This window comes from Lynx canadensis, chromosome C1 (assembly GCF_007474595.2).
Source record: "Lynx canadensis isolate LIC74 chromosome C1, mLynCan4.pri.v2, whole genome shotgun sequence".
Taxonomy (NCBI): Eukaryota; Metazoa; Chordata; class Mammalia; order Carnivora; family Felidae; genus Lynx; species Lynx canadensis.
Window position 1 is genome coordinate 17,482,367 of NC_044310.1, and position 17,246 is coordinate 17,499,612.

Here is a 17,246-nt window from a genome sequence, read left to right on the forward strand (position 1 = left end):
ATTTTATTTATTTATTTTATTTATTTTTTTTTTCCAACGTTTTTATTTATTTTTGGGACAGAGAGAGACACAGCATGAACGGGGGAGGGGCAGAGAGAGAGGGAGACACAGAATCGGAAACAGGCTCCAGGCTCCGAGCCATCAGCCCAGAGCCTGACGCGGGGCTCGAACTCCCGGACTGCGAGATCGTGACCTGGCTGAAGTCGGACGCTTAACCGACTGCGCCACCCAGGCGCCCCTGTGCAAAGCTATTTTAAAGTATGTTTTAAAACTTCCAAACCTATAGGCTTTTTTCCTCCAGGTTTTTATTTTTTTATGGTCCTTTAATTATGTTGCAGACATCTGTATGATAGCGTCCCTTTGGTATTTATAAATATTCCATGTGCTTGAGAAAACAAACATTCCTTAAACGTCGTGTTAAGATGTCTAAATATATCTACCAAATAAAAAAGAAATGGAAAATCTGATTAGATCTATAATTAAAGGGGGGGGGGGGGCTGAACTGGTAGCCAACTCAAAAGAAGCAGTATTAGAGAAGCAAAAAAATCAAGGAATTATGTTCTCTGTTCTGCATTAAGGAGACTTGGCGAGTCTTTTTTTTTTTTTTTCTTTTTACAGAAATATAAAGCTTTTTATAAGCAGTCCATATAGAAACTGGGAGAAGAAGACTACAACATGCTTTTTGGTAGAAATGATTTGACATAAAAATTTATTCATTTGATCGTATTTTAAAAAGCAAGGCAGAATCACATTCATTTCCTTCATAATATCTCTGTAAACAAACTGGACTTCTGAGTCCCTAGTTTGCTTTGGAAACTTTCAAAGAGCTGACCACCTGCAGTCTAGCAAGCCTCTTCTTTCCCTTCCAGGCTCTCCACCTCTTGGAAGGGTGGGGATGACAAATGACACTAGGTAAACAGCATGTGGTTGAGCTTGCTAAACCTTTTTCACCTCCTTCCACAGGCAATAGGGTGACTGGCTTATTCTTTACCTGAAGTCACTGAGTAAGCAAACAGGTTTCGAACACAGAGAATGGAGGGAAGTTTCCAGGGTAGAGAATTTCCCGAGTTAGGAAGAGAAGGATGAACTCAGAGCTTAACCGATTAGTTCCTTCTGCTCAGAGAGAGACATGCTAGCCATGGATCTCAGATCCCTGATCCACAGAGACATCAGTACAGACACTCAGTTCCTTTGATTAAAATGTGTTGGAAAATCCAGCTCCGAGTAGAGAAGTAGTTTATTACAACGATGGTGCTATAAGAGGAAAATCAAAACAGCAAAGAGAAGACCGTTCTGCCTGAGCTCCAGTGGTCACTCCACTCCTACCAGCTTTATAGTCCAACCAAAGTCAACTGGGAGAGTAAGGAGTGGTAACTGGGGCAGATAAATGAGTAGACCTCCTTCTGGATCTGTAGACCATTTCAGATCTTTTTGGATCCCCAGCATCGTTATCTGCAGAAAGTAAAAGGGAATGATCACACATCAGTGCACTGAGTACAGAATACAGTGCACTGAGTATTGAATACAGAATACAGCCACACCGGGCCAGGGCAGGGCAGAAGGGGATTCAAAATGGGGGAAAACTGGGGCCAAAGGGAAGAAACAGAGATGACCTCCCATTCCTTTAAAAAAAGTTACCTCTCAGAAAGGACAGACTGAGAGGCTCCTTACCTGTGTAGTCGAGGTAGTTATGGGGGATACGAGGCTTAAGACTCCATTTTCTGGCCAGTGCAGGAAAATGGCATAAACAGTTGTTTCTCTTGAGGTATACCTGGGAAAAAAGAAACACCATTGTCAGAAATACCTGGCTTGTGACCCTGACACATAACCTTATACATCTCCCTTTCAGTTATCTACCAACTCCAAGACCTTGAGTCTGTCACTGCTGCTAGGAAGTGATGCTTACTTGGATACCAGGTCTGCAGGAAGGAAAGAAAACAGCCTTGGAAGGCTCGTTTTGGTGATCTCTTCCATTTTCCTGCTCTACTGGGCTAGAAATTTTCTTTAAAAAATTTTAACGCTTATACTAGTTATTTCACATTGAAGCCACTTCCCTTATTATTCAAATCTTTTTTCAACCCCAAATCCGTGGGAGAACAGCAGAGGATCTAACAAGGGCAAGATGTACAATAAAGACGCATTTGTTCTGAGAGTTCACCAGGCTTAGAGAAGAGGATGAAAATCACTAAATAGAAATTCACTCGAAAAAGGGGCGCCTGGGTGGCGCAGTCGGTTAAGCGTCCGACTTCAGCCAGGTCACGATCTCGCGGTCCGTGAGTTCGAGCCCCGCGTCAGGTTCTGGGCTGATGGCTCAGAGCCTGGAGCCTGTTTCCGATTCTGTGTCTCCCTCTCTCTCTGCCCCTCCCCCATTCATGCTCTGTCTCTCTCTGTCCCAAAAATAAATAAACGTTGAAAAAAAAATTAAAAAAAAAAAAAAAAAAGAAATTCACTTGAAACGGAAGGATGAACGTGTTTCCCCTGATCCAAAGACCTATGTGCTATGGTGTAACACCTGCAGATACCTTTCACTGAGCACTTTGTATACGCTGGGCATGCTCTCGGGCGCTTTACATAAGTTATCGCACTTAACCATCACAACAACTCCGGGAAGTTAAGTATCTTTGCCCAGCTTCGCACTTGAAAAACACAGGCCCTTGGGGCGCCTGGGTGGCGCAGTCGGTTAAGTGTCCGACTTCAGCCAGGTCACGATCTCGCGGTCTGTGAGTTCGAGCCCCGCGTCAGGCTCTGGGCTGATGGCTCGGAGCCTGGAGCCTGTTTCCGATTCTGTGTCTCCCTCTCTCTCTGCCCCTCCCCCGTTCATGCTCTGTCTCTCTCTGTCCCAGAAATAAATAAAGGTTGAAAAAAAAAATTTAAAAAAAAAAAAAAGAAAAAAAAAAAGAAAAACACAGGCCCAGGGTCAAATAACTAGATTCGAAATTCCAAGTTTCGATCACAACTTCTCCACTAGTTAGCTTTGTGGTCCTAGGGTTAGGAACTGTATAGAACTGCCCTGGGTCCCCTTCTCACTTGCAACATGGGGATGATAACAGTGTCTGCTTGGTGGGGCTACTGAAGGGATTATGTGAATGGGAAGAATTTGGATTGGAGCCTAACACACTGTAGGTGCTGTGCAAGTATTGGCTATTACTATTTTTAGAGATAGGGTAACAAGGTCAAGTATGTTAACAGATGCCTCGTGGCTCCTTCCTCCACGAAGCCCACCACACCTCTCACGAGTCAAAGATATCCTGGTGGCTTCAGACATAAATTGGGGTACAAATTTAACAGCAAAAGAACGGCTCCGGGTTTCCTCAATCAAGATGGCTTCCAGCCTGGCTTCTAACACTGCGGACCCGAGGAGACGCCAGTTTGGGACGGGCCGCCGTCCTGCTCCCGCCCGCAACGAAGGACAAGCTCACCACACAGATGTCGTGTTCTTCTCCAGTTGCTTCCTCCACGGTTTAGAGGAATAGATGGCCTCCCCATTGATGCTCAGCCACTTCCCAACAGCAAGAAGCCTTTCTTGGAAGATGGGAACTATCAGCCCATCTTTAGTTGGTCCAATGTTGAGAAGGTAGTTGCCTCCCAAGCTCACTGTCTGAACCAGTTCCTGGAGAGAGCAGAAGAGTGAAACCATAGCTATGAGTGCTAAGCCCAGCATGATGTTGAGAACACATAGGTATTTTTTTATTTAAAAAAAAATTTTTTTTTAATGTTTATTTATTTTTGAGACAGAGAGAGACAGAGCATGAACGGGGGAGGGTCAGAGAGAGAGGGAGACACAGAATCTGAAACACATAGGTATTAAGAAAAAGAATCTCCTTTGGTGAATAGCCTTTACCCTTTTGAAAATGCCATATATTTTTTGTCATTATGAAAGCAGGACGGGCTTATATGAGAAAACTGAAAAAATCCTGCCACAGAGTGGAGAAATAGATTAACTTGAATTCCAGGAAGTGATCATGGGTGCTTCCGTGTCAGCCTGCACTTCCCACGGTGTGGCACGCACTGGGAAGGTCATGTGTCAGAAGGGGAAAGGGTAAGCAGGGAAGGGGAGGACAAAACACTTTGCTGTGATGTGATCCCATGGAGCCACATAGAGAGAATATGGGGATAAGACAAGAGAGATTTTGAGGGGGGTGCTAGGGGCACTTTGGGGACATGGACAAGATCTGCAGAATTCAGGACGCTCTGTATGAAATGGGCTATGTAGCCTGGGTGGCTCAGTCGGTTAAGTGTCTGTCCGCCTTTGGCTCAGGTCGTGATCTTACAGTTCATGGGTTCGATCCCCGCATCGGGCTCTGTGCTGACAGCTCGGAGCCTGGAGCCTGCTTGGGATTCTATGTCTCCCTCTCTCTCTGCCCCTCCCCCACTCGTGCTCTGTCTCTCTCCCTCTCTCAAAAATAAATAAATAAACATTAAAAAAAAAAAAGAAATGGGCTACATAAATATATATGCTGTCTCTCTGGGAAAAGATGCTGTAAAGAAATATATTCTTCAAGGCTTCTGGAGTGGGGTGTGTGTGTGTGTATTTACTATGACCTCAAACAGGTGCACTTCAAGGAGGCCCAGAAAAATTATGGTTACACTCATAAAATTTTAAAAAGGAGAATTTGTTACAGTATCCCAAAGACACTACACCACCAACTTTTGATACTCCCTTCTGGTCTTTTTCCTATGCAGTGGAAATAGATTTTATATAGCTGTGGTAATTCATAACTTATTTTTTCACGCAATCCCCAGGCACTGACCCAATATTACATTCATAAACTTAATAGTCAAGGAAAATCCCCAAATCTACTTAAATATCCCCTTATGGCTGCCAGAAATGAACACAACCCACATGTCCAACTGCAGATAATCCTGGGAAGAACATCTCTGTATGTAAAACCTTCTTCTGTAATTACAATGATTTCCTTAGGACAGGTTTCTGTGGGTATGTTCAACGACCCCAGTGGGTCGATAGATCGACTTGCACTTCCATCCCAGAATGCTCCCACCACTCTTAGTTAGAAAGCTAGTTTGAGATAGTAGTTAACAAACACCTAACTCGTAAGCGTTCTTACCGAAATGATTTCACACTCAGTTGCGACGTCAGATATCACCATGTTGCGACGATAGCCCCAGGAGACCTTGTCTATGGAGCTACACATTTCCCACTTGTGATTTGGCAAGCTCTCTGGCTTGAATTTATCCTGACAGTTGTAGTATCCTCCATGGTGACAGGAACAGTTCTGACCCCATCGGTCATTTACCACTACCTTGTCCTAAAGGAAGAAAGAGTACTGGGTCACCAGAGGTCAAACCACCTAGCTTCCTTATGTAATGCTGTTTGGTAAATTAAGTATGTATCTGGACAGAAGGAGCAGACTTGGTCTACAACAGTGGTTCTCATTTGGGGGCTGTTTTACTCTGGAGACTTTTGGCAAAGTCTAGAGACATTTTTGGTTGCCACAGTTGGGGTGGTGCTATTGTTATCTATGGGTAGAGGCCAGGGATGCTGTTAAATGTCTCACCACAAAACATCCAGCCCCAAATGTCTACAGTGCTAGGCTGAGAAACCCTGCTAGGCCCATAGGTAACGTCAGAGCTGGGAGAGCCTGTTTTAAAGACCATCTGGTAAACCACTTCTTCTATAAAGGAGGAATGGAGAGAAGACTTGCCCAAGGTCACATCCCTGGGCAGAGTTTCAGGAAGCTGGGATTGTGAAGCTGGTAGGTGAACCCAGCCCAAGATGCTTTCCACTATATAACCCTGACTTCCTTTTCCTAGGTAAAGAAAAGTCGGCAAATATTCTTTTCCTTCCTTCAAATCTTTGCTGAACTCTGAGAAATTACGCAGATTATCTCAATGTTAATGATTAATACTACCATTATGCTCGTGCTGGCATATCTAAGGTGAATAAAACAGTTTTTGTCCTTAGAGATCCAGCAGAGACTGACTGAGGAGACAGACGTGTGGACAATATGACAGCACAGCAGAGTTAATTACCTAACTTAAAGGGGAAACACTAATCCGGGAGTGTTTCTTAATTCTAGCAAAGAATATGAATTGTCAGAAGCCAGATTTAGTTAACATTTAACTAATACTTATTAGGTGCCCAACTGGCTAAGTACTGTTCTTGGGGTTGGGGATGTAGCAATCAATAGACCCAAAACCTTGCCCTCAGAAAGCTGACCCTTTAGTGAGAGAGAGTTAAGAAACAAGGCAAGTGACATCTGAAAAAATGTTAAGCCAGGTAGTGCTGAGAGAAAAAGCCAGCAGGGAGACAGGGGCATGCTGCAGTTTCAGACAGGGGGACTAGGAAGGCTGCACGAATCAGATGATCTCTGGGGGAAGACTGGAGGAAGCACAGGAGGGAGCAATGTGGGAATTACGGACAGAAGGAACAGTAAGGAAAAGGGACTTCTCCTAAAAGCACTTTCCCAAGATGAGCATAGCTCCGAAATAACCCTCCTTCCTAACGCACGAGAAAGCGTAGAACAAGAGTGTGCAGAACAGCACCTGCAGCGTCCCACCCGAGGGTGCACATCGGAGCCGGTCCAGGGTGAGCACCTTGGGGAAAGCCCGTTTTAAGCTGTGCCCCTGAGTCCCTCCACACTTAGCAAATCCCAGAAAACCACTCTTAATTTCTAGTTGCCACATCGGTTTTTCCCTTTTTACCTCCTGAATTTAGTAACAGTTACCCAACAAGCTCCTTAGGAGGTTTATGAATCTACCAAGATAGCTCAGTACAACCTGGTGCTATACTTGGATTTTTCTTGAAAATCCACAACAAATCCAGAATATGCAGAATTGTTAAATTTTTGTGCGGTGAAGACCCAGGCTTCTGTGACTTTGTAAGCGTACGGAAATACAAACCAGAAATGGGCAGCTATACAGTGTCATAGTGCTGAGTATGTAGCAGGGGGGAGGAGGAGGGGGAGGGGAGGGAGGCAAAGTTCCGTCAAGAATTTGGATAGAAGGGAAAGGAAATTTCCTCGAGAGTTAAACCACATGACCAACACAGATTAGGTACAGTCATAAATATGTACATCTCATTCCCATCATTTAATTTTTATGTTTTGTCTATTAATTTGGGGGGGAGGGCCGGTTTTTTGTTTTTTTTTTTTTTCATTTATAATGTTCCTGTGCTTAATAGTATATTTTACTTTCTCTAAGTCTCTGGGATTTCTACATACTGCTTCTATTCTACTCCTTAAATTTAACAAGATGTAAACCTCTGTTGTCAAAGTCAAGAATCAAAGGTGGCTCAGTCCATTGAGCGTCCAACTTCAGCTCAGGTCATGATCTCACGATCTGTGAGTTCGAGCCCTGCGTCGGGCTCTGTGCTGACAGCTCAGGGCCTGGAGCCTGCTTCGGATTCTGTCTCCCTCTCTCTCTGCTCCTCTCCCATTCATGCTCTGTCTCTCAAGAACAAGTAAATATTAAAAAAAAAAAATTTAAATCAAGAATTAAAGAAGAAAAAGAAAAGCTTATACTCTAAGGAAGGGGGGAAAAGGAGAAACCCTTACTATCCATGAAGTCCCCTGGTCCCTACCACCTCCACGTTGCTATTAGTATTTATTATTGCTGCTGTTGTCACTGTTATTACTCCAGATCTTGGCTCCTTACTCTTTCTTTTCTCATAACAGACAAATAAGAGAGAAGTCATACAATCACATGCCTTGACTGGGCTATCATTGTAGAGCCAAGAAAGAAACTCTGTAGAGTTCCAGTAAGTATCAGGACATTCCCACTCTCCATCAGACCAAATCAAGTCAGGTTCATACCTGAAAGATACACAATTAGGAAAGTTTATCATCTGAATCTGTTCGCAGTAAGGTCTTACGGATCTATTTTGCAACAAATATAAAAATTTCTCCCGTTTTGAAAGTACCAAAAAATTACATGGTGCAGAGAATGTGGAAAACTAAAGAGACAAAAACAACAGCTGTAACTGTTATGGTTCCTCATATAACCGCTGTTTAATACACAATATTTTGGTATATTGCCTCCTAATCTTTTTTCAATGTCTTCCGAAAAAAGAGTCGTAATCAGTATATATACAATTTGATTTCCTTCCAGCAACTACTTCTGATCAAGAGTGGTGCTCCAGAACTGTAGGATTAAGGTGTCTGCTTTTAAGATGTATTAAGCGCTTCGGGGCGCCTGGGCGGCTCAGTCGGTTAAGCGTCTGACTTCAGCTCAGGTCATGATCTCGTGGTCTGTGAGTTCTAGTCCCGCATCAGGCTCTGTGCTGACAGCTCAGAGCCTGGAGCCTGCTTCGGATTCTGTGTCTCCCTCTCTCTCTGCCCCTCCCCCGCTCACACGGTCTCTCAAAAATGAATAAATGTTAAAAAAAAAAAAAAAAGCTTCAACTATTCCACCAAACGCGCTGTTTTTGGACAACTGCCATAGCTTCAACTATAAAGGATCTTCTGAGTCCACTTGAGCCACAGCTGCACCTTTCACATATTGACACTCTGAGCTCTATGCGGCGTGAGCACACGCACCTATGAGGTAAGCACGATTATTCCCATTTAGAGAGCAAGAACCTGATGCTCAGCAGGGCAGTGTGTTTTAGGTGGCAAAGCCTGTAAGTAATAGGAGCTGAAACTCAAGTGCAAATTTACCTGATGCCTGATCCTGTGCTGTGCTCTGTAAGCAGGACAGCAAGTGGACTTCAGGAAAAAGATTGCCTGTCTGAGGCAAGATATAACGCAGGTGGCCTGTGTGGTACCGTGTATGAGAAACTGTATTAGGCACTTTATACTCATCATTACCTCATTAGTTTCCACAACAGCCCTGCAGTGTCTATTAACCTCCTTTCTCAGGTAAAGAAACGGAGATCTAGGCAGATTAAGGAGTTTGTTCAAGGCCATACAGCCAGCAAGAAAAAGAACCGGGTTTCAGATCCAGTTCTGTCGGGACTCCGAACCTCTGAGGGTCTCTTACAACCGTACTATTTCCTTAGGGAAGTCATCTGGACGCAAGGAGTTTTGTTTTTGTTTTGGTCTAAAATGAGAGTCCAGGCAGAGATGGCTGCCGCTAGAGTCTTAAAGGTTCACCATCCTCTACGAGGTGGCACGCCCAGGTGCGAGAAGGGCAAACTAGAAATAAAACATGGTGAAGACTAGTGATGAACCCCAATGCGAAAGTGATCGTTTTAATGATAATAATGGTAACGCCACCCTTTTTCTGTACAGGCAAGGTGACAGGTACTTTTCACATATCGTTCTGAGCCCTATGTAAAAGGCATTATTTCCCTACTTTACACGGTGAGAATCTGAGGCTCAGAAGGGTAGTCATTTAAGGCTTGTAACAAGAGCCAGGGTTCAAATGCAAATCTGCCGGATGCCAAATCCTACGCAGGGTTCTTTGGGCCTTGTTGCCCCTCTGCAAGGTCCCGACAGAGAAAACTACATGTAAAGAGGGACTGAAGTTTTGACTTAACCACCATCCTTGGTTTTGTTCATTTTAACCTATAAAGACAATTATGACCACATTATGGGAGTTTTGAGAAGTAGAGGAGGAAAAAAATATATTCTGTCTTAATACAAACCACCATTCTTATTTTGATGTCTTGTAGATTTTTTTCCATAGTCCTTCCTTTCCCCTTCCCCCCAACTTATCAGTATTCTATAGGAAGCTCTAATTTCACTGATAAAAGTCGTAAGACCAAAAAGAATTTTTTTTTTTTTTTTTTTTACCTGTAAACAAGGTCGTACAGTTCTGGCATTGTTTTTGCATGGACAAAATGCTGTGTTTTGAAGCCATTTTTCTTATCAAGTAGGTAGAGTGGGTGGAACCATTCTAAAAGTGAGTGATAGAGTCCATAACGCATGTTCCTGAGAAAGAAAAACAGAACAGTACCTGTCCAGTAAGCAAAGAAAAAATAACTTAGTTTAAGAAAAATCAGTGACAGGGGCGCCTGGGTGGCGCAGTCGGTTAAGCGTCCGACTTCAGCCAGGTCACGATCTCGCGGTCCGTGAGTTCGAGTCCCGCGTCGGGCTCTGGGCTGATGGCTCGGAGCCTGGAGCCTGTTTCCGATTCTGTGTCTCCCTCTCTCTCTGCCCCTCCCCCGTTCATGCTCTGTCTCTCTCTGTCTCAAAAATAAATAAAAAAACGTTGAAAAAAAAAAAATTAAAAAAAAAAAAAAAGAAAGAAAAATCAGTGACAGCATTTTACATCTCAGTGAAACTCACCCGTAAGGGTATGCAGGGCAGTGGGATCCCAAACCATTTCCTTAAATTATGTCTTATCATTAACTTAAACAGATGATTGGGTTTTTGATAATACACATGACTACTTTTTATACATAACTATCTTAACACCAAATGTTATTTAAACCATATTTTATCTATGTCCATTATCTCAGTAATGACACATAGTTCTTTTTTAAGAACTGTTTTTCGGGGCGCCTGGGTGGCTCAGTCGGTTAAGCAGCCGACTTCGGCTCAGGTCATGATCTTGCGGTCCGTGAGTTCGAGCCCCGCGTCGGGGGGGCTGTCAGCACAGAGCCTGGAGCCTGTTTCAGATTCTGTGTCTCCCTCTCTCTGACCCTCCCCTGTTCATGCTCTGTCTCTCTCTGTCTCAAAAACAAATAAACATTAAAAAAAAAAAATTAAAAAAAAAAAAAAAAAACTGTTTTTCTCTGTCAGTCATAAGAAAGAATACATATTGTAAAGATACTGGGAAATAGAAAAAAATATAAAGAATATCCAAAATCTTATCTCTCAGAAGTGATCATTAGTAACATTTTCTATTTAGTTGAAATTAATGAATACAGGTTTATTGTTTCATTTACCTAAGATTTACTAATAGTTCTTAACATTGAAATGTTAAGAATTCTTAGCCAAAATGAAAAAGGGTCAAAGTGACCTATTTTTGTACACAATAAAACTTGTTTTGAGTTCTAAGTGGTGTCACAGAAATGCTATACTCAGTAAGAAGGATAACACTGCAACCGCACAGATAAGGCAGAAAGCATTAGAGTTAAGTGTTTCATCATATGACCTGGGGCCTAACCAGGTACAAAGAAGGTAAAAATCAAGGATGGTAAAATCCAGATCTCATCAACATCTCAGAGTTTTACAGCAGGACTGTGAGCCAAGCACAGCATTGGGAGACTGAATACTGAACAGGTGACCAGAGTCAGTAAACGCTTTCTTTATGGCCACATAGCATTTTAGACTTTGTGGGCCTCACGGTCTCTATCACAACTCTGAAGTTGCAGCCTGAAGCAGCCCCAGACATAACCCATAAATGAGTGGACGTAACTGTGTTCCAATCAAACTTTATTTATACAAACAGGCAGCTGGCCTATCCCTGAAACAGGGCAGCAAGTTTACCAAATCACAAAAGAGTGGGATTGGGCAGGGGACAAATACTACTTTTCCTCTCCACAGGCAAACATACCTAGAATTGTAGGGCACAAAACCAGGATAATGGGGTTCAAAGCCCACTTCTACCATTTCCTAGCTCTTTGATCTTGGGAAGTTACTTTTTTTTTTTTTTTTTTTTTTAACGTTTAACGTTTATTTGAGAGAGAGAGAGAGAGAGAGGGAGTGAGCGCACCAGCAGAGAGAAGGAGAGAAAATCCCAAGTAGGCTCCGAGCTCTCGGCACAGAGCCTGATGTGGGGGACGCTCCATCCCAGGAACAGTGAGAGCATGACCTGAGCCGAAATCAAGAGTCTGATGCTTAACTGACTGAGCCCCCCAGGCGCCCCTTGGGAAAGTTACTTCTTATTAAGTTGATAAATATTAGGAAGCATTAATTAGAATCAACCAAGCGGCTCCTTACCTCACTTTTTGGCTGCTCTAACTGCCCTTTTCAGTTCCCTCTGGATCTACCATTCATCCAAACTTTCTCCGAATGCCTGCAAAGCTGTATGTTGACAGCTAAGGGGGACACAAAAATGACAGACCCAGTCCTTCATCAGCCACTAGAAAAGGCCTTGGGTTGCAAGGCCTTCCAGAAAGAATCCTTCACAGAGTGCAAATGAGGCATTGTGGGCTACTCTGGGTATCCTTCACCTAAACAAGGCCATGACCTTCTCTCACGGTATCATGAAAAGTTCAGGCATGAAAAGTGCTGGGCATCAGAGCCTGCTAATTCAAAGGCCAGGCTACTCGCTGAACGTAAACTTAGACGACACGTAAGATCGGAGAGAAATGGTGCATCAAAAGACATGAGAGAGTAACCATCTGTAGATACCTACCTCTTCTGAACAGCTTTTCCCAACTCACCAACCAAATCGCGATGGGGACCCACATCCTTGGAGTTCCAGTTCCAAGACACAGGACTTGGCCAGTTTGTGAAGCCTTCGTGATGCTTTGTTGTCAGGACTACGTATCTGTGGACATCAAAACTACATGAGCAAAGGAAGCAGGCGGCGGGCCACAAGCGTGAACTTACCCAGCATGCCTGAGGGTTTTAAAAATGGTCCGGAGAACTTGATTACAGAAAACGTACTTGCATGGGTAATTACATTAGCGACACCCAGGGAGCTGCTGCAGTCACAAATCCCCATGGGGAGTTTTAGGAATGGAAGCAAACTTATGGAGGACAATTCTTTAGTCCCCAGCCAAGGAGGACGCCCAGAGTGAAGGGAGGAGTAGATAAGGGAAAAGAAGTGCACCTTAGCTCTCCGGTTCTGGAAATAGCAGATGATAGAAAAGTAAAGGCAAAGGTCACCTGGATTGCCTCTCACTTACAGAGGTGACAAAAGACCAAAAGAACTGGGGAGAAAAATGTCGAAATAACAACCAAATCACTCAACATCTCATTTGCTTTAATGGCAGAAAAACAGAGGAAGCCTGCACGTGATAATTTAATCACTGGCTGTAGTAGGGAGCTCTAGGACTTGAAAGGCCAGATAGATAGTACTTCAGCCTTTGTGGCCCCCACTCCTCTCCGTAGCATATCCTTTTTCTTTTTTAAACCCTTTAAAATGTAAAAATCATTCTCATCTCATGGAACTTATAGAAACAGGCAGAGGGGACCCATCTCTCAGGCCACAGTATGCAGACCCCTGGTGTGGTGGAAAGAACCTTCGCCTTGGAGTCATGAGATTTGGATGCAGGACATTAGTTCCCTTCCTCTGTCTGGGCTAGTCACCTGGGCTACAAAATAAGGGGTCTGGACAAAGGATGTCTCCCAGATTTTAATTTTTTGTCATTTGTAAAGTATGGATCTCTAAGGCTCCCATTAGACAGTGACCACCTCCTCCATTTGGTCAAGCCTTATGTTCCCACATATTTATTGGCAAACACTAGTAAGAGTCAGCTGTAATTTTTTTTTAGGACAAAAGAACTTACCCAAGGGAAACTAAAACCCAGAAAATGACTGAGAAGACAAGGTAAGGGTGGAAGGCCACTCTAAGCCAGGAGCCCGGAAACCTCCCGGCCTCCATTCTTACCCTCTTCCAACCTGCTTCCCTCCCGGCCGCCAAGCTGATTCTTCTAGAAGCTGAAGGGAACCATCCCCTCACTTCACACCTGACTTCACACACTGCCCTCATGGATTAGTCCTTCAGGATTGGCCCCAGCCTTTAACAGCCTCTCCCTTCCCCATTTCAGCATGCCACACTCTCAGTTCTCTGCACCGACCACACTCAAGCTCCAACAGTTATCAAAACAGTTCAGACATTTCTTGAGTACTTTCTGTGTGCAGGGCACTGAGAAGAGCAGGTGAGTGAGAACTGGTACTGTTGTCCAAATGGACTGCACACCAGAACTCCCCTCCCCTCCCTCTTCCCCTGGGAGATATTAAGGCTGAAAGGAACTAAATACACCCCTTTCTATCACCATGGAAGGAGGCTGCAGGGAGGTAACAAAACTCCAGACCACTGGATTAAAATTCTGGAATCCTGATTGTCTTGTTGACCTGGAAGGACATTAGGTATCAGAGCTCAATCGTCTCGATCAACAGGTGTAGACAAGGGGGCTTTCCAGACCACCACCTCCCTGAAAGCTTTATTTTCTTCGAACCCCCCAACAGACGCGCCTTCTCCTGATCAGGAGTGCTACATTCAGTTCTGCATCCTTCAGGAGGCAAATCACAGGCCCCGGGGGGACCTTAAGTCGGCCAGGCAGCCGTGCGACCCGGGGACAGCGGCCTCGCCTCCCCCCCCCCCCCCCACTCAGTTCCCACCTGCCCAACGTCAGCCCGAGCCGGGAACGCGAGCTCCGCCGGTCCCCGCGGCGACACTCACTTGGCCCCCGCCGCCTGGAAGAGATCGGCCCAGCTGTCCGGGTTGAAGAAGCGCGCGGTGAATTGCGGCCCGAAGTCGGCGTAGCTGAAGCCGGGCGGGTAGTTGTCCCTCATGAACTGCTCGTACTGCGGCAGCCCCTCGCCCTTCCAGTGCCACCAGAACCACTCGCTGCCCCAGGCCGGCACCGAGAACACGCCCCAGTGCACGAACACCCCGAACTTGGCCTTGTCGAACCACTCCGGCAGCGGCCGGGAGTCCAGACTCTGCCAGTCCGGGGTATAACGGGGCTGAGGCCGGAACCCGCGCACGTATGCGGCTCGGAGCAGCACCAGCAGCAGCAGCACCAGCCCGGCGCCCACCGCCCGCGACTTCATCTCGGAGAACCGAGTGGCGGACTCCGAGCCTCCTCTCCGCTTCTTAACGCGCAGGTGCGGGCCGCCCGGTTCCGCCTACTCTAACTAATGATTGGCTCGGAGGGGAAAAGGGGCGTGTCAACCTAGGCGGCTTGGCGACTGTGTTCCTCTCCGCCGCGGCTTTTCCTGCAGCGCCCTCTGGCGCTCAAAAGGAGAAAAACGCAAAGGGTCGTTGACCGTGATCCCTGAGGGATGAGGAAGTCCCAGCTGGGTTAAATCGTGGGGGTGAGGAAGGCCTGGCGAGTGCTGAGAGCTGGGACTAGTGCATTTTGTCATTGGGAGCCATAGAGGACTTTTCGAACGTTAGTAGAGAAGAGCCAGCCTGGAGGCAGGAATACCAGATGGAAGGGCATAGTGACGGCCCAGGCAGAAATGCGGGCTAGAGGGATGCCAGGGAAGAAGAGGGGGAAGAGTGGGCGCCGAGAGAGGAAGAGCCTCTGTGGTCACTGGGCCCGTCTAATATTTACTGAACTTGCTTTGGGCATTCTGAGGCAATTCAAAGAGTGTAATATCTAATTGGAAAAATGAGACCCTAGAGAACAAACCGAGGGTGGCTGGAGGGGCTGTGGGTGGGGGGGATGGGCTAAACGGTCAAGGGGCATTGAGGAAGACATTTGTTGGGATGAGCACTGGGTGTTATACATAGGGGATGAATCACTGGAATCTACCCCTGAAATCATTATTGCTCTATATGCTAACTAACTTGGATGTAAATTAAAAATAAACAAATGAAACAAAACCAAACAAAAAAACAAGACCCGGGCACAGGCTGCCACTAAGGAACGTTTTTAGAAGAGCAGAGTGAGCAAATCGAGAGCCCCAGGCCCAAGGAGCGCCCGTGTCAACTTTGTCTCTCAGGGATGTCACCAGCTCCCCTACCCTTTTACACGCTGTGTGCTCAAACAGGTGAGGCCATCAGGTGGGGGAAGCCCAATGACCCCATGTGGCACAGCCAGTCCCCGCGTATCAGTGAGAGAGCTGAGGCACATCAGAGTTTGAAGGGACTTTGGAGATCCTGGACACTATCCGCTTCCCTACTTATGGAGGAGGAAACTGAGAGCCAGAGAGGGGATTGGAGTTGCCCTCGGATCACGAGGCTAGTTTGAGCCGGAGGTGGGACCAGAATCCAGGTCTCCAGATGTGGAATCTGTGCCTCTCCTCTACAGGCTGCATCTTTCTGGGAGGGGTTGGAGCCTATGTTGACAAAACCAAGCATTTCCTCATTCAAGGAGTGATAAGGAAATACAGTGGTGTTGCTGATTGAACGGCTAGTTTATCTTCTGTGTTTCTTTCTCTGCAAGATTATGTTAACATAGTGCCCAGAACAGTAAGCATGGACCACCTCGAGAAACCTAACCCAACCCATTTGCACACATCTTCTAGTGATCAGAGTGAGTAATGGGCTCTGACGTTATGGAACTTATCTTGGGGAAGGTAAAATGGGACACCGTGACCTTCACGTCTCCTTATTCTCCTCACCAAAATGTAAATCTGCAGGGACTGGTAGGTGAGAGGCATGGTGACGGTGTGGATAAAACCGGAAGTTGGGAGACCTGCATTTTTGGCACTGGGTATCACCTTGTTGGATCTTCCTGGGCAAGTCTCGTCCACTGTCTAGGTCCGTTCCCTCATCTAAATAATAAGGAGAGTTCTCAGTGAAATCCACAGACCCCTTTCCCCACTTGCTCTCCTCCTCCATAAACTCGAGTTCTTTACTTAGAGCAGAAATTGAGTGTGAATGTGAAAAGAGAGAGGTAGGAAGTGTGTACGTGCAAATGATTTTTAAACTCCAGTTTCATTTGTTAAACAATAAATATTTGCTGAGTGTCAATTTATGCCAGGCACTTGGGGCATTTTCTTTGCTAAAATGAGAGCAGACCCCACGAATGATTAAAGAAAGGCATGCCCAGGGGCGCCTGGGTGGCGCAGTCGGTTAAGCGTCCGACTTCAGCCAGGTCACGATCTCGCGGTCCGTGAGTTCGAGCCCCGCGTCGGGCTCTGGGCTGATGGCTCAGAGCCTGGAGCCTGTTTCCGATTCTGTGTCTCCCTCTCTCTCTGCCCCTCCCCCGTTCATGCTCTGTCTCTCTCTGTCCCAAAAATAAATAAACGTTGAAAAAAAAAAAAAAAGAAAGACATGCCCAAACTTTAAGGAATCACAAGTTCACCTTAAAAAAATCATGCCAGGATGCCTAGATGATTCAGTCGGTTAAGCATCCGACTTCAGCTCAGGTCATGAGCTCACAGTTCGTGAGTTCGAGCCCCACGTTGGGCTCTGTGCTGCTGGCTCAGAGCCTGGAGCCTGCTTTGGATTCTCCCTCCCTCTCTCTCTCTCTCTCTTTGCCCCTCCCCCACTCGTGCTCTCTCTCTCTCTCTCTCTCTCAAAAATAAATAAACATTTTTAGGGGCACCTGGGTGGCTCAGTCGGTTAAGCGTCCGACTTCGGCTCTGGTCACGATCTCGTGGTATGTGAGTTCGAGCCCCGCGTCGGGCTCTGTGCTGACTGCTCAGAGCCTGGAGCCTGTTTCAGATTCTGTGTCTCCCTCTCTCTCTGACCCTCCCCCGTTCATGCTCTGTCTCTCTCTGTCTCAAAAATAAATAAACGTTAAAAAAAAAATTAAAATAAATAAATAAATA

The 17,246-nt window shown here is 45.7% G+C and overlaps 1 protein-coding gene across 1 annotated transcript; it reads right to left on the reverse strand.

Annotated features, from left to right (window-relative positions):
* Positions 1-682: 682 nt before the first annotated feature.
* Positions 683-14,641, reverse strand: FUCA1 (alpha-L-fucosidase 1). Its single transcript, XM_030327007.2, has 8 exons — positions 14,200-14,641; positions 12,205-12,339; positions 9,693-9,830; positions 7,667-7,772; positions 5,067-5,267; positions 3,420-3,610; positions 1,672-1,771; positions 683-1,452 (listed from the first exon to the last, which is right to left on the reverse strand). Exons 1-8 carry the CDS (start codon positions 14,571-14,573, stop codon positions 1,312-1,314), a joined length of 1,386 nt encoding a protein of 461 aa, XP_030182867.1. The 5' UTR covers positions 14,574-14,641; the 3' UTR covers positions 683-1,311.
* Positions 14,642-17,246: the final 2,605 nt, after the last annotated feature.

Coding starts and splice junctions, on each gene's coding strand:
- FUCA1 (XM_030327007.2), bottom strand. CDS start 14,573: ATGAAGTCGCGGGCGGTGGGCGCCGGGCTGGTGCTGCTGCTGCTGGTG. Junction 12,340..14,199: donor TTCCAGGCGGCGGGGGCCAA/GTGAGTGTCGCC, acceptor TGATGTCCACAG/ATACGTAGTCCTGACAACAA. Junction 3,611..5,066: donor CTGAGTGTGAAATCATTTCG/GTAAGAACGCTT, acceptor TGCTCTCTCCAG/GAACTGGTTCAGACAGTGAG.